The 23,955-nt window shown below is 40.2% G+C and overlaps 1 protein-coding gene across 1 annotated transcript; it reads left to right on the forward strand.

The window, feature by feature from the left end:
• The first annotated feature begins 20,247 nt into the window (after positions 1 to 20,247).
• On the forward strand, positions 20,248 to 22,087 carry LOC134287459 (uncharacterized). The gene is made up of 3 exons (XM_062849295.1): positions 20,248 to 20,411; positions 20,479 to 20,854; positions 20,913 to 22,087. The coding sequence occupies exons 1-3, from the start codon at positions 20,328 to 20,330 to the stop codon at positions 21,452 to 21,454; spliced, it is 1,002 nt and encodes a 333-aa protein (XP_062705279.1). The 5' UTR covers positions 20,248 to 20,327; the 3' UTR covers positions 21,455 to 22,087.
• The last annotated feature ends 1,868 nt before the right edge of the window (positions 22,088 to 23,955 follow it).

Genomic DNA, 23,955 nt, shown 5'->3' on the forward strand with positions numbered 1-23,955 from the left:
TGTCAAGAAAAGCCGGAAAAACTATGCCCGAACTCGAGGAAAATTTTTGAAAATTTTTTTTTGAGAAGGTTATTTTATAAGCGTAACTAAGTTATGGTCAATTTTGTAAAAATGACCACGTAAGCCTATATCATATGATCATTTTTCACAAAATTTGCCACAACTCAAGAACGAAAATTAAGTTTCATGAAAATCTGAGACCCTTCGGCCCAATTTGTACGGTAATAAAAAAATTGCCCATAATTATTAAGCTCGGAAATTAATTAAAAAATGACTTGCCAGATAGTTTGTTTTTAACATGAAATTAATGACTGATCTTGAGAATTCACAACACTGGCCCAATATTTCACGATAGATTTGCCAAATATTTCTCGTATAATTCTTCCTTAAAATCTTTCGAGGATTTGAACAAAAAAAAATGATGTTGATATCTTTCCGCAAACTTACAATAAAGTCCTTCAAATGCTCTTTCTGAATGTTATCAAGATTTTTTTTTTGATATTTTAAGTCATCCTTTTGGAAACTGTACTGTTAAAAATTCTTGTAAACATTTATCCGAAAATGAACCACACGTGTCTCGTTGGTCATTTATGGAATATACTTAGAAAGTTGACAGGAGATTGTTTGGAAAATGTACCAGAATTTATTCAAGTGATCTCTCTACGCTAAGTGTCCTTACAAATTTAACAAGTTTTTTTTTTCTTTAACATTTCGATGCAACAGTTTGTTGACATCCTTGCAACTCTGGTACAACATCTGTTTTTTACTTGATGTCTCAACTGACACAAATTCTGCTTATCTGTTCTATGGTGGCAAGTTCGAAGATTCTCTATGGCCATAAAAGCCAAGTAGATATTCCTGGGCTGACCCGTAATTAAACCCAGATAGATCATGCATAGTGTTGCTAAATACTTGCATTTTCGCTACTGCCCGCTTCGTTTTATTGTCTCTTCCACGAATAGGTATATTTCTAGCACTCATGAATGTTGAATTACGAAGTCTTTTAGGAAATTTTCCCCGTTTAGGAATGCTGATAATTGGCTTGTAATGGGCTGAAATTATATCAAAAAATGTGTTTCGTTGTTCATGTCCAAAAACTTATTTAGCTCTTTCATTCCAGGCCACCCCAAGGCAATAATTTCCTCTCCCGATAATAACATACATCCCTCAAAGGGCCGTCTTCACCCTTCGATACCGATTAACCAGGAACCGCAAAGCAGGAGAAAGGTCCGAGTTTTCGAGGGACCATCCGTGAGACATTTTCTCAGGCTCATCAATGTAGATAAAACGACATCGATTTCACAGGTCATCAGATTTCCATCGAATCGCCCTCCTGTTCTCCCGATCGGATCCGAAGAAATCAATTTGCCGGGAATGATGCGAAATTGGATATAATGACCCCTGTTCGAGAGCGATAAATTTAATACCTCCAAAATTGGGCAGACACAAATGGAAAATCAAGTTGTAAAAATTCAATCGACGCTGTTCTTCATAAACATGCGAGTGGTTTATTTGCTTTTAAACAGGTAGCATTGGTTAGCACGTGATTGTTGGCATATTAATGGCCCATCATTATGCATATTAATCCTGTTGCAGATGGTTATCCGAAGTGGTCCAAAGATAATGTACGATAATAAGACCCTCGTCAGAGCAGAAATTTAAGCGTGGCAATTTTGGTTTTGTTTTAACCAGCCTGTCATGGCCAAAGTGAAAGGACGATTCTTCTTGCGTTCGAAGGAATTCGATCAGTGGCGAAAGCAGGTCACAAGGTTCCTCCAGCCAAAAAGGACGTTTTGTTCTGTTTTTAGAAAGCGTCGCAACCCGCGCCAAAGTGAAAGGTATGTGTGCGATTTTGATGGTTCTTTCGGCAGCGTCCCCTGAGGGGTGTGGGTCTGATTGCTGTTTTCCTGGTAACCGCAACTAATTGAGAACACATTACCTATATCGATCGTTAAAACAAAGTGACGGACAGGGTTAATTCGGTTCCGACACCAAAACAGTAATTTTCACATTCCTGGAAGCTCGACGGACAGGTACACTGGTGGGTACCTTTCACCTCATCAAAATGTTTATGAAGCCCATCTTAATGTGGCGCATCTTCTTAAAAAGTCATCATTAATCGGTCGGTGCGCGGATGTCACTTTGTGTGCTTTCGAAACATCGCCAGCCACCCGGTATAACGGTTTACGCACCTTTACTCCCAAAAATGTGTGGCAGAATGTGGGAAGATAAAATTGCCTGCAACGATTACGCGCGGCGGGAAAGTGGTTGGACAACATGGAATGCCAAAGACTATCTCCAGCGGTCCACTTTATTGGAAATGGCCAAACTGGCACTTTCCGAAAATGAAAGAACATTCCCTCCGGCATTGACGTCAGCCATTGAGATCACACAGAGAGAAATTTCTTAAAAATTATACTTAATCGATGTAGATAAACACCGCCACCAATGTGATTCGATTCAGCAGGGAAAGCTGTCGGGGACAGAACAGACTCTCCCACGATTATCTTCAAACGCAGGATTCCAATCGAAAGTTTCAAAAAACATTTGTCCCATATTTCACGCTAGTTGAAGGCTTAGGTGTTTTCGATATTGTTTTGATTACTAGCGTCGTTGAAGGTCAGATCATCTCAAGAATGCACTTAATTTTAGGAAGAACGGCTTAGAAGCCATCTTGAATTAATTCCTGGAGGAATTTCTAAACACATTTAAGAAGGCATTCCTAGAGAGATTCCCCAAGGAACATATTTAGTCAAATGGACTAGAAGAGGCCCTTAGAGCAAACAAGTATTAGATTTTATGATGAATCCCAAAACTTCTACAATGCTAATTTGTCATCAAAATGCTACTTGGCTTGTGTTGGAATTTCCAGGAGGAATCGCTTCAAAAATTCTGAAAGAATTCCTTGATAAACTCTTGGAATTTGACATATTAGTCCTCAATTTCCATGGATCAAAACGGCTGAGATTCGTCCCTACGTTACCAAAACGTAGAAACGAGCCTCAACCGTTTTCGCTTTATAGAATTAACCTTCATCCAGCCAACGTACATTTTCCACCTTCGAAAAAGCACAAACATGGTCATAATTTTTTTGTTTTTCAATGTATTTTGATGAAATTTGCACAACTTCCCGAAAAACTCTTCTAGTTTATGATGCCGGGGACATGGATACCTGGCCCACATGGTTCCGGAGTTATTCCGGATTGTCAGGGGCTAAAAACTGTAAAAACTGTCTGGTAGTTGAGTCTTTGATTCGTGATTCATTCGCTAGGTTATTCGCTACACTGTCTTTGATCCCCTGCAGAATTTTGTCATCCCTCAATATTGGTTCTTTTGCTCCGTTTTATTTTCCGGGAATCTCTCCAGGAACTCTTCCGGGAATTTTTCCAGGACTTTCTCCGGAAATTCCACCGAGAATTTCTCCAAATATTCCACTGGGAATGCCTTAAGAACTACCTCCAGGAGTTTCTTAAAGAAATCTTCTGAGAATTCCTCTAGGACATCCTCCAGAAGTTTCTCCGGGAAATCCTCCAGGAATTTCTCTGGAGATTCTTCCAGGAACTCCTTCAGGGATTCCTCCAGGAATTACACCGGGAATTTATCCAGGAAATCCTCCATGAATTTCGGAGAATTCCTCTGGAAATGTCTCCGGGAATTTCTCCGAAAATTTTTCTAGGATTTCCTCTAGGACCCCCATCAGTAACTCTTGCGGAGATTCCTTAAGGAATTCCTTCGGTAATTTCCCCAGTAATTCTTCTGGAAAGTTCTCCAGGAATTCCTCCAGGAGTTTTTCAGGAATTCCTCTGGATTTCCTTCGAGAATTTCCCCAGGAATTCCTCCATGAGTTCCTCCGGGAATAACTCCATGAATTGCTCCGGGATTTTCCTCAGGAATTCCTTCAAGAATTTCTCCAGGCTGGATTTCTCCTAGAATTTTTCTAGGAGTTCCTTCACAAATATCTCCAGGAATTTCTTCAGGAAATCCGCCAGAACTTGCTTCAGAAATTTCTTCAAGAAATTGTTCGGGAAATCCTCCAGAAAATCTTCCAGGAATTCCTCCTGGAATTCCCCCAGAAATTCCTATGGGAGTTTCGTCAGGAAATCTCTTCTTGACTTGTTTTTAGAAAACCTTCTGAGAATTTCTCTTGGAACTCCTTTGCGAATTTCTCCGGGCATTTCTCCCGGAATTTCTACGGGAATTCCTCTGGGAATGTCTCTGGAAATTTCCCCAGAATGGTCTCCAGAAATTCCACTAGGAATTTCTTCAGGAAATCCTTCCAAAATTTCTCCTGGTATTCAACTAGGAATTTCTTTACGACTTCCTTCAGGAATTTGTCCGGGAATTCTTCTAGGATTCCCATCAGCTATTCCTCCGGTGATTTCTTCAGTAATTTCTCCAGGACTTCTTCAGGGATTATTTCCAGGAATTCTTTCGGATATTTCTCCAGGAATTCTGCCGGGAATTCTACAAGAAATTCCCTCAGGGGATTCCTCCAGAGATTCTTCCAGAAATTTCCTCCGGGGAATCCCCCAGGAAGGAGGATTCCCTGAAGAATTTTGTTGGAGAAATTACCGTAGGAATTTCTAGAGAAATTTCCTGAGGAATTCCTGGAGGGAATCCTGGTGGGATTCCTGGAGGGATTCCTGGAAGGATTCTCAGAGGAATACTTGGAGAAATTGCCAGAGGATTTCCTGAAAAAATCCCGAATTCCATAAGAACAATTCCAGGATGATTTCCTGCAGGAATTCCTAGTGGAATTCCTGGAGAAATTCTCGGAGGAATTACAGGACAAATTCCCGAAGGTATTCGTAAAGGAAGTCCTAGAGGAATTCAGGGATAAATTCTCAGAGGGTTTAGCGAGACAAAAAATCACGAAAAACTTCCTGTAGAGATTCCTGAAGAAATTCTCAGAGGATTTTCTTGAAAATAACCGAAAGTTTCCCTTAGAAAATTATCGGATATATTCCTGGAGAAACTCCATGAAAAATTCCCGGATAAATTCCTAGAGAAATTCTTGGAGGAATTCCTTTTGAACATCCCGGGGGAATTCCTGAAGGAAATCTTGGAGGAGTTAATGGAGGAATTCCCGGAGGCACTCATTGACGAATTTTCTGGGGAAATTCTCAGTGAAATTTCCGAAGAAAATCTTGGAAAAAAAAAATCCGGAGGAATTCCTGGAAAAAATCGCAGAATTCCTGCAGGAATTGCCGAAGGACTTCCTGAAGGAGATCCTGATGAAAGTCCTAGAGGAAATCCTGAGGATATTTCCGGAGGAATCCACGTAGGAATTCCTGAAGGATTTCCTAGAAGATTTCCCGGAGAAACTTCTTGTGGATTTCTTGGAGGAATTCCCATAGGATTTCATGAAGAAATTTCTGGAGGAAGTTCTTGAGGCATTCCCAGTGGAATTCTTGGAGAAATTCTCGGTGGAATTTCCAGAGAAATTCCTGGAAAAAATCCCGGAAGAGTTCCTGTAGAAATTCCCGGAGACATTCCCGGAAGAAAAAACGGACCAAAAGAAGTAATATTGTAGGGTGACAAAATTTGTCTGCAGGGGTTCAAAGACGGTGTTAAAGTATTGCCTCTTGTACCACCGTACTCGACCGGACTATCCTGCCAAATGGCTCTTAGCTTGCTGAACAACTATGCTGAAAATAATACTTCTTGTTCATTAGGGTGTTCATACAAGTGTTTTCTTCATACTAGACGGAACCTATCGAATAATATCAGAACCAAGAACACCAGATACGTCTTACTTCCTCTCATTTTTAGGAACATTTTGCTGGACTTTTTCCGATTTTTGAGATAAAATTGTATGAATGTTTTGATTGCTGGTGTCACCTAGCGTCACCATTGCCGGATAGATCTCAACCTGCCGAACAATTTTGCAGAAAACGCAATGCTTTTAGCTCATTAGAGTAACGAGATACACGTTTTTAAATATTTTACATTTAAATATTATACCAAGCGAATAAATCACGAATCAAAGACTCAACTACCAGACAGTTTTTAGCTTGCTGAAGAAATTTGTTGAAGACGGCATCATTCTATCTTATCAGGATTCTGAGACACAAAAGTTTGAACATTTTTTACCCTGGCGCCACCTAGCGGACGGTTCTCGAACCAAAGACATCATTGCCAGATAGTTCTTAGCCTGCTGAACACCTTTTATGAAATGCTTGTATCTCACTAGAGTATCGAGATATACGTGTTAGAATTTTTCAGACACAAGGCGCCACCTAGCGGGTAAATCCCAAACCAAAGACTTTACTATCAGATAGTTCTGAGCTTGCTGAAGAACTCTGCCGAAGACAGCATCATTCTATCTTATCAGGACTCTGAGATATAGAAGTTTGAACATGTTTGACTCTGGCGCCACCTAGCGGACGATTCTTCAACCAAAGACGCCATTGCCAGATCGTTCTTAGCCTGCTGAACAACTTTGCTGAAAACGGCATGCTTGTACCTCATTAGGGTATCGAGATATACGTGTTTGAATTTTTCAGACACAAGGCGCCACCTAACGGATAAATCCCGTATCAAAAACTCTATCAGACAGTTCTGAGCTTGCTGAAGAACTTTGCCGAAGACAGCATTATTCTATCTTATCAGGTTTCTGAGTAATGAGTGTTTCAACATTTTTGACACTGGCACTGCCTAGCGGCCGAATCGCGAACCAAAGTCGCCGTTGCCAGTTAATTTTTAACCTGCTGAACAAATTTGCCGAAGACACTATACTTCTACCTCATCGGGATCTTGAGATATACGTTGCGCAAAGTATGTGGCCAATTTTGGTACCCCAAGACAATCCGGAATAACTCCGGAACCATCTGGGCCAGGTATCCATGTCCCCGGCATCATGAACTAGAAGAGTTTCTTGGGAAGTTGTGCAAATTTCATCAAAATACATCGAAAAACAAAAAAGTTATGAACATTTTTGTGCTTTTTCGAAGGTGAAAAATGTACGTTGGCTGGATGAAGGTTGAGGAATGATTAGCCGAATTCCCTGATCACAGATCCAACTGTCTAATTCTAGTACATTCATTGATGAATTCGTGGAAGAATTTATGGAGCAATCCGAATCCCAGAAGCAATTTCTGGCTGCATTCCAGGAGAATTGCTGGATGAATTTCTGGTGGAATGCCTGGAAGAGTCCCTGAAGAAAGTTCTTGGAGGATTCCTGAAAACAAATCTGGAGGAATTCCTTGAGAAATTTTTGGAATAACTGGAGAAATTCCTGAAGGAAATTCAGGAGAAAATCTTGGAAGAGCTCATGGGTGGAAATCCAGATTGATTTCTTGGATTGATACATAGAAAAACTCCTGGAGGAATTCATTGAAGAACTTTTAAGGCAATGTCTGAAAGAGTTCTTCGAGAAATTCCTGGAAGAGTTTCTAGAAGAACCCAGCCAACACAAAGTCATACATGATGTAGAATAGGATGCAAAAGTGGAGGCCATATGCGTACATGCTTCCATTTGACTGCGTGAAAAGTATACGCATATCGCCTCCACTTTTGCATCCTATTCAACATCATATGCAGTCATGTGTTTGCTGGGAATTTCTAAAGAGATTTCTTGAAGAGCTCTAGGATGAATACGTTTAAGGATTTGAAAGGAGGAATTCCTGCTGAATTCCTTTTCCTGCAGAAATACCTGGAGAAGTTCCTAGAGTAATTCCTGGAAGAAAGTCTGGTGCAATTCTTAGAAAAACTCATGGAGGAACTCCTGTTATTATTCCAGGATGAATTTCCAAAGAATTACTGGAAGTATTCATGTTTCTAAAAGAATCGTGTAGGAATTTTAGAGAAATTCCTGTAGAATTTTAAAGAATTTATCTAGGAAGCCGAGAAAAATTTGTTGGAGCAATATCTGGAGAAATTCTAAGGAAAACTGTTACAGCAATCCCAAAAGAATCCTGGAAGAATGCCTGGAGCAGTTTCTGAAGAAATCCCTGGATAAATTCATTGAAGAATTATTCAAAATTCCTGGAAGCATTTCTAAAAGAGTTCTTAGCGAAATTCTTTGGATAATTTCTGGAAAAAATCTTGGAAGAATTTTTGAAAAATTTCTGGAGGATATTATGGAAGAATTCCTAAAAAAATCCTGAAAGCATTCCACCCAAAGGAATTCCTGGACGAGCTCCTGGTTGGAGAAACTTCTGGAAGAATTCCTGGACAAATTCGTAGAGACATTCGAGCAGAAATTCGTGCAGAACTTGCTGGAGGAGTTACTGGTGAAAGTTCTTGGACAAATTTCTTCAAAAGTTCCTGGACGAATTTCTAAAGAAATTCCTGGAAGAATTCCTAGAGAAATTTCTGAATGAGTTCTTGTAAGAAATTCTAAAGCAGTTCTTAGAAAAGCTCATGGAAGAATTCCTGAAAGTATTTCGGAATGGATTTTCATCGGAATTACTGGAGGAATTGATGGTGTAATTTCTTAAGAACCCTAGGCAAATTTTAGAGGTATTCCCGGACATCTCCTCGAGGAAGCTTTGCAGAAGCTCCTAGAGAAATGTCTGGAGAAAATCTTGCAACAATTCCTGGGAAAAATCCTAAAATATACCCTAGGAAAAAATCTAAAAAAAAATTCTGGACAAACGTCTGGAAAAAATCGAGGAAGTATTCTTAAAATTCCTGCAAAAAATCATGGAATAATTCCTGGAATTCTTGGAGTAAATATTGAAGGAATTCCTCGAGAAATGCCTTAAAAAGTTCCTGGAAGAAATCTTGGAAGAATTCCTGCAACAATTTCTGCAGGAGTTCCTGGAAAAAAATGTTGAAGGGATTTCTAGAAGGAATTATGAAAGAATTCCTGCGAGAATTTATGGCAAAAATTTGGATGAGTTCCTGGAAGTATTGGTGAAGGAATATTTGGTGGTATTCCTAGGGGAATTCCTGGTAGAGTCCTGGAAGAGTTCCTGTAGGATTTTCTTAAGTTATCCTTGAGAGATTTTCGGAGGTATTTCTGGAGGAATTTCTTAAGATTTCATTAATGAATTTCCTGAGCAAATCTTGCAAGAGTTCCTGAAGAAATTCCTGGACGAACATCTTGAGGTTTTTTTTAAGAGTTATTAGAGAAATTCCTGGGAGAGTTCCTGGTAAAAATCATGAATGTATTTATTTGTCATTTTTATTTGTAAATTTTAGTTTTAGCTAGTTTTTCACAAATTCATGAAGGATTTTTTTGGAAAATTTATAAGAAAATTTCTGGAGAAACTCCTGGAGGAATTGCAGCAGAAACTCATAAAAATCATAAAATAATTCCAGTAAGAGTTCCTGGAAGAATTACTGGAAAAAATCTTTGAAGATTATTTGGTTAAATTCCTGAAAAAAATCATCTGGATAGATCATATGGAGGAATTCTTGGAAAATTCCTGAAGGATTTCATTGAAGAATTCCCTAAGTAATCCATGGAAGAGTTCCTGGATAAATTTCTGGTATAATTTAACGATTTCATTGAAGAGTTCCCGGAGTTATTCATTAAAGAGTTCCCGGAGAAATTTCTGGGAAAATTGGAAAGAATTCACAAAGGAAATTTTCAGAAATCATCAAAAACAAAATCTGGAGGAATACCTGGAGGGAATCCTGGAGAAATTTATGAAGAATTTTCTGAAAGAATTCCTAAAGAGTTTTTTTTTAAGAAACATAAATGAATTTCTGAAAGAATTATTGGATGAACTCTTAGAAGAGTTCAAGGAGAAATTCTTGAAAAAAAATTGGGAGTCAATGGAGAGGAATTCTTTGAATAATTCCTAGAAGATTTTTTTTGACGAATTCGCGAAGAAATTCATGAAAAGTTCCTGAAAAAATTTTGGAAGAATTTATGGAGGGATTTTTTGAAGGGTTATGCGAGGAATTCCTGATAGAAATGGTATAGGAGTTCATTGAAGAGCTCCTAAAGAAATTAATAAAGGAAATTTTTGGAAAAAAATATATAAAATATTTTGGAGGACTACCTGGAGAAATTCCGGAAGAAATTCATGAAATAAATCCCGGGAGAATTCATCGAACAATTTCTGGAAGTTTTCCAGGAAAATATGCCTGAAGAATTCTTGGAAAACTTCCTGAAGGAAGTTCTCTAAGAGTCTCTGGATGAATTCTGGGAGGTATTTCTAGGTGAATTTCTAGAATAGTTCGGGTGGATTTCCCGAAGGATTTCTTGAAAAACTTTTGGTGCAATTCTTGGAGAGATTGTAGGATGAATTCCTTGTGAAATTCCTAGTGGAATTTATAGCAGCAACATTTCTGGAGAAATTCCCGGTTGAATTCCTGAATCAATCACTGCTCCAAGAAGTCCTGGTGTAATTTCTACAATTCTTGGAAAAAAAATCCGAAATAAAAATCCTGAAATAATTCCCGAATGAAATATTAAAGGAACTTCAGCCACCTTAAAAGAACTCCTGCAAAAATTCCTGAAAGAATTTCTTCCAGAAACTCTTGGAAATATTCTTGGATGAATTTCTAGAAGGGCTCCTGGGGGAATTCATGACAGGATTCTGGTAACAATTTCTGAATTGAGTTCTTCAAGGAATAACTGTTATAATTGCTGGATAAATTCCAGATGAAGCCTCTAGAGGAGTTTTGGAAAAACACATGGAGGAATTCCTAGAGAAATTCATGGAAAAGTTTCTTAACAAGTTTCTTGATTTTTTAAAAGTTGTTCTGTAGCAATTCCTGGAGGAAAAACAATTCTTAAAGAATTTATAGAGGAAATCCTCAAGAAAATCAGAAAACAGAAGAATGTTCCCTTGAAATCCTGAAAAACAGCCAAATCCTTGATGGATCTGTGAAAAATCGTACCAATATCAGAGACAAACTGATTGTAAACTATTTAGGGCTATGGAACTACTTCATATTGAATATATGAGACATTGCTGAAGGCATTAATGAAGAAATTTTCTTTCACAGTAACGTATTTCGAAGCAAAAACGAATTCTTGTTAATTGCCAAAAAATCATAGTAAATGAACCGCGCATGATCAATTTTAATTAAATTTTAATATTTTATTTTTCAAGGATGAAATTTGAGAATAAATCAGGTCGCCAAAATACATCCATTACTCTAAGATGACTGAGACTTCAAAACGCATTCAAAACGTTAATCCGACACTTATAATTTTCATTCAAAATTTATGCTCCTGAAAGAGAAATTTCTGCGCATTCCAGGAGTTTAAAATTTCAAACCGAAACAAGAACTTAAGCAACTTTTAAAATTCTTGATTTGATTTTTTCGGGTCCATTTCATGCCTCTCCTAGTTACGGTTCATTACAGCGCTACGAATGGACATGATATCACCATTGAACAACATAAACAATCAATCTACTCACAAATATATATCAAAACATCTCCATCAATGTGCCATAATAACAAAATTATCATCACTGTTTTCCACCAACCGCGCACAGGAAGCCAACAAACTAACCGCCGAGTGAGCCGTCTCCCGGGCAATATCCATAAATTGGTTACTCTTGAGCTGCAGCTTCGCCAACAGGACCTTCACCTGGTTGGAGTCCACCGAGGGTCCCCCTGCCGTTCGCTGTCTGGCATCGGCCTCCATCAGAACGTCCTCGTAGTCGTCCAGCTTCAGGTCCAGAGGCTCCTGGTGGAAGAAATCGAAATCGTCGTCCTCGTCGGCCAGCAGCAGATCTCGTCCCCGGCGTGGTAGACCACCTTCGCCGACCAGGGGGATTACAGATTTGGCCGGCTCAAAAGATGCGACGAATTGAGCGAGGAAGGAAGTAGCCAGCAAGGCGGTGAGGAACACGCGGTAGATCATTGCTGTAATGATAAAAAAAGCGCGAAAAAGAATGTCTTACACTGCGGTGCACGCTTCAAGGGGATTCGGTTCAAGCAAACCTACCGTCTTAGGAGCCGGTTCAACGTGAAATAAGTTCACGATATACTGCGATGATCGAGAGAAAGAGGAACGATTCTGGCTTGCTTTCGTTTGTCTGAGCTGCTGTGCACGAAGCAACAACGGGTGAAATGCGTTTTCTGGGCATGTTTTGACGAAAAGGAAAGAATGGAAATAATTGGGAGCCCGGTTGCGTTATCAGAACTGAAGCTTCAGTGGGGAGTCATTCCACGTCATATTCGTTACCATTTACTTCATAGGTATTCGAATTTAAATTTTGCAAAATTCTCATTTACATTTGCATAATACTTATGAAGGTTTCCTGAGTCGGAAGCGTTTATACCAGTGTTGTTATGGTAAAATCATGGCTAGTTACTCAATGTTTCCAAATCTCAGTGCCCCCTGTACTAAAAAAGACACTACATTGTCTTCAACCAGAGGTTGCACAAACATGATACAACGGACAACACACGAAACACCCAGTGATTCAGTGGAGAATTTTTCATTTGACGAAAAGTTTTCACCGACTGAAGCGGGATTCGAGGCTTACGAAACACCTACACGATTGGCGCCGCTAACCGCACAGCCACGAAGCCCACTAAGCTTCTATGGAGATGAATTAATTATTCCGGAAAAATTTCTCCATTAACTATTTTTCCACGTATTTTTTTTGTAAATTCAGCAGTAAGATGCATTATTCAAGAGAAAATTCTTCTACAGATTCCACCAAAAAAAACACAAGATTGTATTTCCTCCCATATACTTTTTTTATAATTTTCTCAACACAAACAAATGTTTCCGGAATTTGCATATGAAGAGAATTCTCGCAGGATTTCCAAGAATGATTTTCTCTAAAGATTCCACCAGCTTAAATGCATTTATGTTTGTTGGAAATAGTATAACGATTTCCTCCAGTGCTTAATGAGTCCCGAGTTCTACATGCCGTACATATCAACGCTTCTCATTCTCTCACTTTCTGTCAGCTGAACCCAGGTGGGATCAGTTGAGGATGTTTACTTACAGGATCGTTTATAAATATGTGCACAGAAATGAATTTGTTAGGTCCTAGGTTAGCTCTTTCAATTAGTTTTAGTGCTGGTATACTTCTATGCTACCTTTATGAATTGAGAATTATGGTTAGGAGTTAGGGGAAACGCATCTTAAGAGATTTGTAATGTTACTTAAAAGTAAGATTGTGCTGATTTCATTGTAATTTATGTAAATAAATCTTGAATTCCTTGCAGTTTTGAAGCTGCTGAAACTGTAAGAGCTGCTGTCAAAAGGTTTTATTCTCTCCAAGAAGATGTGTCCCTAACAATGTTCATGTTTTTCTGTGGATTCCTTCGAAAATTCTTACAGAAATTCCTCCAGAAATTTTCGTTGGGTCTTCTTCTGACATTTTTAAATAATTTTCTTACAAAAATCATCTTGCTGCTAGTCTCCTGGTTTTATCAAATATTCGTTCAAAAATTTATCTTCGAATTCACCAGGATATAAATTCGTTCGATGATTGCTACAGAAGTTTGTGCAAATATTCCTTTATGTATTTCTTAAAACATTTTCGAAGAAATTAGATTCTCTTCGTGGAGTTCAATTCAATTCAGCTTATGATTCATTCAGATATTTCTTCTTGTTTTATTTTTCAAGAGGTTCAGTGATTCTCTTGGACACGTACGTAGAAGTTTACTTGAAATCGATTTTTCTGGAGGTTCCTGCATGGGTTTCTCCAAAAATGTCTCCATGGATTATTCAGACCTTTCTTCACGTTTATTTCAGATAATTTTCTGTAAATGCTCCAGGAATTGTTCCAAGGATTTTTTTCAAGAAGTTCTTAAATGATTATCTGCTGAGTGTTCTTCAGTTCTCCCAAGTATTTGTTTTTCAAAAATTCGTTCAAAAATATTTTTTTTCTTTTTTTGTTCTTTAAAGAATTTCTCCTATTTTTTTTCAAGGGGCACTTACGTATTCTCGGCAGATTTGTTCTCTTCGTCATGAGGGGTTTTTGAAACCTGTTGGTCTCAGAATTGGCCTCAAATCCTTCCCAATCAAGCTGAGTTATATGCCCAAATTTCAGGCAATTCGGCCCACAAAAATCCCTCATAACAAAGAGAACAAACCTACCGATAATACCCTTCGTCACCCTATCTGCTCGATTTTTAGCAATTTTTGTTTTCTTTTTTTTTTTTTTGTTTACTAATCCCTTCCCTAGGAGCAGGACACATAAATCTTTTTTCAAAGTAATGCTCACGATTCCTCTGAATTAATTTGATTTTTACAAAGGCTTACCCTATTTTCCACACCGGAGACCCATTTCTCCAGTACCAAGCGACTTGCAGCCCTATTTTCGGCATTTGAGGGAGTGCTATAAAAGAAACTCAAAATTGCTCCAGATTGCAAGTGTCTTATCTCTAGAACAACTTCTCCAGAGGTATATTTAGGATTTTTTTAAAATGATTCCTTCGGAAAATCCTTCGGTCTCTGAGAAATTTTTTGAAGATTTTCTTAATAAAAAATCCAGCACTATCTTTGTCTGCAATTTCTGGAGACATTTTTTATGGTTTATGGTTTATGGTTTCTCAAGGAAAACTTTCAGAAATTTCACAAGCATATTTTAAAATTTCTCCAGATGTTTCTCATGTTTTTTTCTAGGAAGTAAGTTGGAATTCTAAAGAGTTTCTTCAGATACAGGGGATAGACAAAATGATCGGGACAGGCAAAATTTTCCCTCCTCAAAAAATATTCAAATAGCTGTAACTTTTCTGTTCTGTAAGTGGATCAACTAGTTGTGTATCAGTGGACAAAATTTTGGAAAAGATCGAGCTTTTATGCACGAAGTTATATAGAATCTTTAGAAAAAAAGGTATATTTATCCAATCTTTATAGAAAAAGGTATATTTATCCGATAGCCAACTTTGAGCTGTTATATCTCCGGGTTCAATGAACCGAATGCAATGAAATTTTGACCATTTACGACTTATATAATGAGCTCTGAAAAACGTTTGACTTGAAATTATTAACAAGAGAAAATTAAAGCGATTTCATTTATTTTATGATTTTTTAGTAATGCATCCCATTACTTTTTCAATGAATTGCCGGCTATGTTGTTACTTTCTTTCAAAACATATTTATAATCAAAACAATTAGAGGTAATATAATGGACTATAATTAGCATCTTGAATTTTGAAACGATGATGTTGAAATTTAAGAAAATTCGGTGGTTTATTAGAAAAATAATCTAATCGTTATAATTTTCTTCCGTATTCAGAATTTTAAGTTAAGTCAATAGTTTTTCAAAGCTCATTTTATAAGTCATAAATGGTCAAAATTTAATTGCATTCGGTTCATTGAATCCTGGCTATCGGATAAATATACCTTTAAAACCTTTATAACTTCTGCAGAATAGCCAGATTTTTTTCCAAATTTTGTCCACCAAAATTTGAGAATATTTGATGCACTTTTAGAAAAGTTACAGCTATTTGAATATTTTATGAGAAGGAAAAATGTTGACTGTCCCGATCATTTTGTCTATCTTCTGTATTTTCTCAGACATTTAGAATGCTCGTATCTTCCAGATATTACTCAGAAATTGCTTCAGGATTTTTTCATGGACCGCTCCAGAAAATTTTTAAATACTTCTTCTAAGAATCTCCAAATCTTCTTTTGAGGGATTTCTTAAGTTAATCCCCAGGAATTTCTTTAGAAATTCGAAGATACCTAAAGAAAGTTGTTCAGTCTGAGCAAATTTCTGATGGGCTTCTTAAAAAAATAGCTACACAGATATCTGCAGGAAATTCTTGAAGAATTTTCGAACAAATCTTGAATTTTAAAAGAAAACTCCCAAAGAATCCCTGCATAAATTTCTGAAAGAATTTCTTAAAAGATTGCTTTTCCTAAAATAATTAATAAATTAATCTCTGGAAGTGTATCAGAACGAAAGCATGACAATCTACATAGAAGAACTCTTGGAGAAATTTGTGGGAAAATTCTTGAGGTAATTATCTGATGGAAGCCCTAGATTATCTGATGATTATATATCAGCTGGTAGCCCTAGAAGGCTGCAAAACGATAAGTCGGTAAGGAGAGCGTCCAACATAGCTCTAGTCCTCACAAGTTCCTACCTCATGCTTCCACGGGTCAAGCGATGACAAAGACCGCCAGCTAAGAGTTGTGTGCTTAGCTGGTAGTGCAGCCTGGGCACTGTTGTTCTTCTGACTTCAGCTAGATTGAGGAGGTACGACCCGAGCGTCTGTTCACTAAGAAGGTGCGGCTCAAACAGCGTCTGTCCTGGTATCCAGCGGCTGAGTAAGAAACGCTGCACCATGGAACATGGAATTGCAAGTCACTAGGTTTCGCAGGATGTGACAGGATAATTTGCGACGAACTACATCCCCGCAACTTCGACATTGTGGCGTTGCAGGAACTTTGTTGGACTGGACAGAAAGTGTTGAAAAGCGGGCATCGAGCGGCTACCTTCTACCGAAGCTGTGGCACCACCAATGAACTGGGAACAGGATTTATAGTGTTGGGCAAGATGCGGCAACGTGTGATCGGGTGGCAGCCGATCAACGCAAGGATGTGCATTAGCCTGGTACACGGTTTATATGGGAAAATATAAAAAATGGGAAAACTCTAACTCCTGTATACTTTTTGAGTTCCACTTTGGTCCCATATCAACTGTGCAAAATTTCAGATCGATCGGAAAAACTATATTTTAGCGCCCGCCATTCTTAGTTTTTCATACGATTTACTATGGGGAAATTTTACAAAGAAAAATCGCTAGGGGTCATCCCTAGATCCCAAAAAAATAAGTCGATGAATGATTTCTGTAGAAAACTTCACGAGGAATCAGACCTCCGAAGACCGCAAACCGATGCGACGTTCGTGGAAAAAGTTATTAAGCCTCACCCGATCGATAAAATGACGAGATTTTATTATTTATTGTTATTCCTTACATGTTAAACAGCATTGACATGCCATTCGGTTTTCAGTCAATAACTTTTTCCACATGCCTCAGATCGCTTTGCGGTCTTCGGAGGGTTGGTTCCTTGTAAAATTTCCTACAGAAATCATTCATTGATTTATTTTTAGGAGTTAAGGGGTACCCTGCGGCGATTTTTCTGTTCATAGTGATTTTCCCCATATAAAATCGTATGAAAACTTAAAATGGCTGGCGCTAAAATATAGTTTCTCCGATCGAGCTGAAATTTCGCACAGTTGATATGGGACCAAAAAGGAACTCAAAAAGTGTACAGGAATAAAATGTCTTTTGGTGTCCCACCCTAATGTGCATGTTGAGAGTTAAGGGCCGTTTCTTCAACCATAGCATCATCAACGTCCACTGCCCACACGAAGGGAGACCTGATGACGAGAAAGAAGCGTTCTACGCACAGTTAGAGCAAACATACGATGGTTGCTCGCCGCGTGACGTGAAAATCGTTCGCATGTAGGAAGGGAGGAAATGTACAGACCGGTAATCGGGCGAAACAGCCTGCACGCCGTATCAAATGATAACGGCCAGCGATGCGTAATCTTTGCAGCCTCCCGTGGTATGGTAGTTCGAAGCCCTTTCTTCCACCACAAAGCCACCTGGAGATCACCCGACCATCAAACAGAAAACCAAATCGACCACGTTCTAATCGACGGTAAGTTCTTCTCGGATATAACCAATGTCCGCACATACCGCAGTGCGAATATAGATTCGGATCACTACTTAGTAGCTGTGCATGCGCTCAAAACTTTCGACAGTTATCACCACGCGTCGAAGTCAAACGTCAACATCGAGCAGCTGCGTAACGTAGAAGTGGCTCAAGACTACGCGCAGCAGTTAGCAGTGGCCCTTCCAACGGAAGAGCAGCTTGGCGCAGCTACACTTGGCTGGTGGCTGGTGGGATATCCGATCCGCGATAGGTAGTACCTCGGCTACAGCAATAGGCGACTCCGGATCACAAAAAGGACTGGTACGACGGCGAGTGTGAACAGTTGAAAAACGGGAAGAATGCAGCATGGGCGAGAATGCTGCAACATCGTGCGAGAGCGAATAAGGTACGTTACAGACAGGCGCGGAACAGGCAGAACTCAGTCTTCCGGAAGCGCCAGCAGGAAGAACCAGATCGCGAAGCGATGGAAGAGCTGTACCACGCTAAGGACACACGAAAGTTCTACGAGAAGCTGAACCGATCGCGCCACAAGCCGACATGTGCTGAGATAATCACGGGAATATTCTTACGAGCAGGCGTGAGGTAGTCGAGAGGTGGCGGCAGCATTACGATGAGCACCTCAATGGCGACATTGCAAGTACCGAAGGTGGCGTGGTAACAGATCTAGGAGTATGTGTACAGGACGAAAGACTACCAGCCCTGACCTCCAAGAGATTGAGGAGGAGGTTGGCCAGTTGAAAAACAAAAAAAAAAGCCGCTGGAGCAGATCAACTACCAAGCGAGCTTCTAACATACGGTGGAGAAGCACTGGTGAGAGCACTACACTGGGTCATTACCAAGATTTGGGAGGAGGAAGTATTACTGGAGAAATGGATAAAAGGTATCGCGTGTCCCATCTACAAAAAGGGCGACAAGTTGGATTGCGGGAACTACCGTGCGATTACACTACTGAGCGCTGCCTACAAGATACTCTCTCAAATTTTATGACACCGTCTATCACCGATTGCAAGAGCGTTCGTGGGGCAATATCAGGCTGGATTTATGGGTGAACGCGCTACAACGGACCAGATGTTCGCCATCCGCCATGTGTTGCAGAAATGCCGCGAATACAACGTGCCCACACATCACTTCCCAAGTAACACACTTGTCACCGAAGAGTCACGGCAGCGCAAGTTTTTGTTATGCAGAAGTTACTATGACTTACTTCTAACAAATAAATACTAACTTGCTAAACGTAAGTCGCAGTGACTTCTGCGCAACAAAAACCTGCGCCGCCGTGACTCTTCGGTGACAAGTGTGTTACTTGGGTTGTTAATTTATTTCTCGGATAAGCTGATACGATTGATCAAGGCGACGATGGATCGAGTGATGTACGTAGTTCGAGTATCAGGGACACTCACGAGTCCCTTCGAATCTTGCAGAGGGTTACGACAAGATGATGGTCTTTATGGTCTTTAGATGATGTAATAAGGAGAGCCGGGATAAACACTAGTGGAATGATTTTCACGAAGTCCGTTCAGCTGCTTGGTTTCGCTGATGATATTGATATTATTGCTCGTAAATTTGAGAAGATGGCGGAAACGTACATCCGACTAAAGAGTGAAGCCAGGCGAATCGGATTAGCCATTAATGTGTCGAAGACAAAGTATATGATGGCAAAGGGCTGCAGGGAGGAATCACCGCGCCCGCCACCCCGAATTTATATCGACGGTGATGAAATCGAGGCGATTGAAGAATTCATGTACTTGGGCTCACTGGTGACCTCCGACAACGACAGCAGCAGAGAAATTCAGAGGCGCATTGTGGCAGGAAATCGTTCTTACTTTGGACTCCGCAGAACTCTACGATCGAATAAAGTTCGCCGTAACACGAAGTTAACCATCTACAAAACGCTGATTAGACCGGTCGTCTTCTATGGGCATGAAACATGGACCCTACGTGCAGAGGATCAACGCGCCCTTGGAGTTTCCGAACGGAAGGTGTTGCGTACCATCTACGATGGAGTGCAGGTGGAAGACGGGACTTGAAGATGGCGATTGAACCATGAGCTGCATCAGCTGCTGAGAGAACCAACCATCGTTCATATCGCGAAAATCGGGAGGCTACGGTGGGTGGGTCACGTCATCAGGATGTCGGATAGCAACCCGACAAAAATGGTTCTCGAGAGTCATCCGACTGGTACAAGAAGACGTGGTGCGCAGCGAGCTAGGTGGGTCGACCAAGTGGAGGACGATCTGCGGACCCTACGCAGAGTGCGGAACTAGAGATAAACAGCCATGGACCGAGTGGAATGGAGATGGCTTCTATGTACAGCAGAGGCCACCCCGGCCTTAGCCTGGTCGATAAGGTAAGGACCATTACCGATAAATTCGATTTAAAAATTTAGACAATATGTTTAAAAATTGGAAACTCGGAAGGGTTTAAGGTAATTGCAAATTCAGAGTTACTGGGGGACTTAGAGCACGGTTTGACAGGGTTTCTAGAAAAAATGGAGGAAGGATGAAAGTCGTTTTTAGCACCTTACCAACAAAGTCGCTTATAGTGAAATTTACATGTTTGTTTACAAAAAAATCCAAACTCATCTTTCATTTTATTATATTTCCCCAATGTTTATTGTCTTCATAGAATTTTAAAGCTTTTGCGTGTTCTGCGCAAATATGCTCTGAGTTGTATTTGAAACAATGATCCAATTCGTGTATTCACGGATTTGCCATGGAGTGACCGCACTCACAAGGAGCCTATACTGTACACCGTTTTCACAACGAACCGATCGGCTTAATCAATGAGAATACCTTTCACTTTGTGGGAGGCTCCAAATGATCAAAACGATGTCTTATATCCGCAGTACACGATCAAGTGTGGACTCGAATGTACGCACCGTTTCCAACAGGACGATGAATGTAAGTTTTTCGACTCATCCTTTTAGCTAGCATGGTTCCATTTCGATAATTATTGTAATCCTTTCAGCGGGGCAGACAATTGGCACTAATTATCGTCTGTTTGGGCAGCAGTTGTTTGGCTGCCCGAAACGACCATTGGAGAAATTTGGATGAACAGAGTGACTTGCTGGAAAACTTGGAAAGCCTCAAGGAAGCTCAGGAAGCGCTGCTTAAATTGAGTATTTATTCGGCTACAAAGGGAAGGCAGTACTCCGATGATTCGAATTTAACTATCAACATGAGTAAGGAGAAGTTTGAAAATATGGTTTCGAAGATCAACTCTGAGGTCTCCTTGCTAAGAAACCAGGCACTGATTTTATCTCAAGCTTACAAGGATCTGATGGTAAAACACAAGTTATCTCTGAAGAAGATCGATACGCTACAGGTGAATAAACCTGCTACAGGTAATATTAAAACTTTTGGCTTTCTCAAATGTGCAATAATATGAATAAGTTTTTACAGTTCCAGAGAAATCCCCAAACCCAGATGGCACCAACCCTCCACCAGGCACCATTTCCAATTCCGTTCAGCTGCCAAAACCTGTTCCAGAGTGCAACTGCAACTGTATCCAACAGCCTAGCGGCCCCTACGTGATTGGCAACAAATACTACTACTACAACGTTTTCGCCACCGAGGACAATTTATCCAACCTTCCTCGACCACCGTGGAAACCGCAACCACCATCACCTTCGGCACCGGCCTATCATCAACCACCACCGGCCCACCATCTGAACCAGCGACCCTCGCGACCCGATTGGGATGATCCGGATGCTTTGCCATCGCACAAACTTCGACCAGGAGCTACGCCGTCAAAGTTTAGTCTGCTTCAGGATCATACCGAACCGAATACCACCCCCAGTTGGAAGAAGAAATACTTCGATCAACACGATCTGGAAGCGGTGGAGAAACTTTTCTCCGACAGCGAGGCGCAAGCATTGACGGAGCAGTGGGCCAGGAAGAACGAAAGACGAAAGGCTTCAAAGATGGGGCCGTTCGATCATTGAGATAGCATAGCCCATTCGCATAGGTTTAACAGTTCAAGAGGCCCATTTGTCGAAAAAGGTATTAATCAAAGTCATATAGACAATGATCCAGTTAGGTACAACGTTAATCGAGAGATCAAATAAACTTGAATCAATACATTAGAAAAAAAAAAAAAAAAAAGCGAATAATGTACGAGAAATCAATCATAAAAGTTGGGATAAACATCTATGTTCACAACAACAATTCTACAACAATCTAAGTTCATAACTAGTCATTCATAGAAATTACATAATTTCCATGCAATTATGTGAAGCTAAGCAAAGTGTATGACTTAAAGAGAAACAATTAAACATTTAATAAAAAAAATCACATGAAGTATCCGATAATGAAATTAATACGGGTTGACACCATTTTGAATTTTAAACCGAACGAATGCAAGAACGAATGCACATTCCAGAAATTGAAAGTCAAAATACATCAATAAATAAATAAATCAATAAATGGAGAAATTACATAATGGCTGCGATAAACAAACAGATATTCAGGAATACTGAGGAACATGGGTTGGATTCCCGATCAGTTCAAGAACTTTTCGCAATGGAACTTTTTTTGAAGTTTTCAGGCATGAAGTATTTACCACACAATATACACATACACAAGCAAAATTATCATTGGAAGAATGAACTCTCTGTAAAAAGCTGTGGAAGTGCAAATAGAACATCAAACTGAGAATTCCCAAATTGGGCATGACAATGGAAGCTCCAGGAATAGAATCACTACGTAAACAGATCCAAGATAATGGATACAAAGAGGAAATAGTGACTGGGAACAGGAATTCCTCAAGAATTCATCCAGCAATTCTTCCAAGAATTCCTCCAGGAATTTCTCCAGGAACTCCCCAGGAATTTTCCAAGGAAATTCCGCAGGAGTTTTACCAGGAATTTCTCCAGGAATTCTCTAGGAAGTCCTCCAGGATTTCCCTAGGAATTCCTTAAGGAATTCCCTGGAAATTTCTCCAGGAATTCCTCCAAGAATTCCCTAGGAATTCCCTGGAAATTACTCCAGGAATTCCCCTAGGAATTCTTTCCTCCAGGAATTCTCTAGGAATTCCTCCAGGAATTCTCTAAGAAGTCCTCCAGGAATTCCTTAGGAATTCCTCCAGGAATTCCTTAGGAATTCCTCCAGGAATTCCTTAGGAATTCCTCCAGGAATTCCTTAGGAATTCCTCCAGCAATTCTCTAGGAATTCCTCCAGGAATTCCCGAGGAATTCCTCCAGGAATTTCCGAGGAAGTCCTCCAGGAATTCCCGAGGAATTTCTCCAGGAATTCCCCAGGAATTCCTCCAGGAATTCCCCAGGAATTCCTCCAGGAATTCCCCAGGAATTCCTCCAGGAATTCCCCAGGAATTCCTCCAGGAATTCCCCAGGAATTCCTCCAGGAATTCCCCAGGAATTCCTCCATGAATTCCCTAGGAATTTCTCCAGGAATTCTCTAGGAATTCCTCCAAGAATTCACTAGGAATTCCTCCAGCAATACCCTAGGAATTCCTCCAGAAATACCCTAGGAATTCCTCCAGGAATTCTCCAAGAATTCCTCCAGGAATTCCCCAAGAATTCCTCTAGGAATTCCTCAAGAATTCCTCTAGGAATTCTCCAAGTATTCCTCCAGGAATTCCCCAAGAACTCCTCCAGGAATTCCCCAAGAATTCTCCCAGGAAATACCCAAGAATTTCTCGAGGAATTACCCAAGAATTCCTCCAGAAATAACCCAAGAATTCCTCCAGAAATTTCCCCAGGAATTCCTCCAGGAATTCCCCAGGAATTCCTCCAGGAATTCCCCAAAAATTCCTTCAGGAATTCCTCAGGAATTCCACCAGGAATTCTCCAGGAAATCCTCCAGGAATTCCCCAGGAATTCCTCCAGGAATTCCCCAGGAATTCCTCCAGGAATTCCCCAGGAATTCCCCAGGAATTCCTCCAGGAGTTCCCCTAGGATTTTCTCCAAGAACTCCCCCAGGAATTCCTCCAGAAATTCCCTAGGAATTCCTCAAGGAATTCCCCAGAAATTCCTCCAGGAATTCCTCAAGAATTCATCCAGCAATTCTTCCAAGAATTCCTCCAGGAATTCTTCCAGGAACTCCCTAGGAATTTTCCAAGGAAATTCCGCAGGAGTTTTACCACGAATTCCTCCAGGAATTCTCTAGGAATTCCTCTAGGAATTCCTCTAGGAATTCTCTAGGAAGTCCTCCAGGAATTCCCAAGGAATTCCTCCAGGAATTCTTCAGGAATTCCTCCAGGAATTCTCAAGGAATTCCTCCAGGAATTCCCTAGGAATTCCTCCAGGAATTCCCTAGGAATTCCTCCAGGAATTCTCCTGGATTTCCTCCAGGAAATCTCCTAGATTTCCTCCTGCAATTCTCCTGGATTTCCTCCAGGAATTCTTCTGAAATTCCTACAGGAATTCTCTAGGAATTCCTACATAAATTCTCCTGGAATTCCTACAGGAATTCTCCTGGAATTCCT

The sequence above is a fragment of the Aedes albopictus genome, chromosome 2, assembly GCF_035046485.1.
Source record: "Aedes albopictus strain Foshan chromosome 2, AalbF5, whole genome shotgun sequence".
In the NCBI taxonomy this organism is placed as follows: Eukaryota; Metazoa; Arthropoda; class Insecta; order Diptera; family Culicidae; genus Aedes; species Aedes albopictus.

Coding starts and splice junctions, on each gene's coding strand:
- LOC134287459 (XM_062849295.1), top strand. CDS start 20,328: ATGATCAAAACGATGTCTTATATCCGCAGTACACGATCAAGTGTGGAC. Junction 20,412..20,478: donor TTTCCAACAGGACGATGAAT/GTAAGTTTTTCG, acceptor TAATCCTTTCAG/CGGGGCAGACAATTGGCACT. Junction 20,855..20,912: donor GGTGAATAAACCTGCTACAG/GTAATATTAAAA, acceptor AAGTTTTTACAG/TTCCAGAGAAATCCCCAAAC.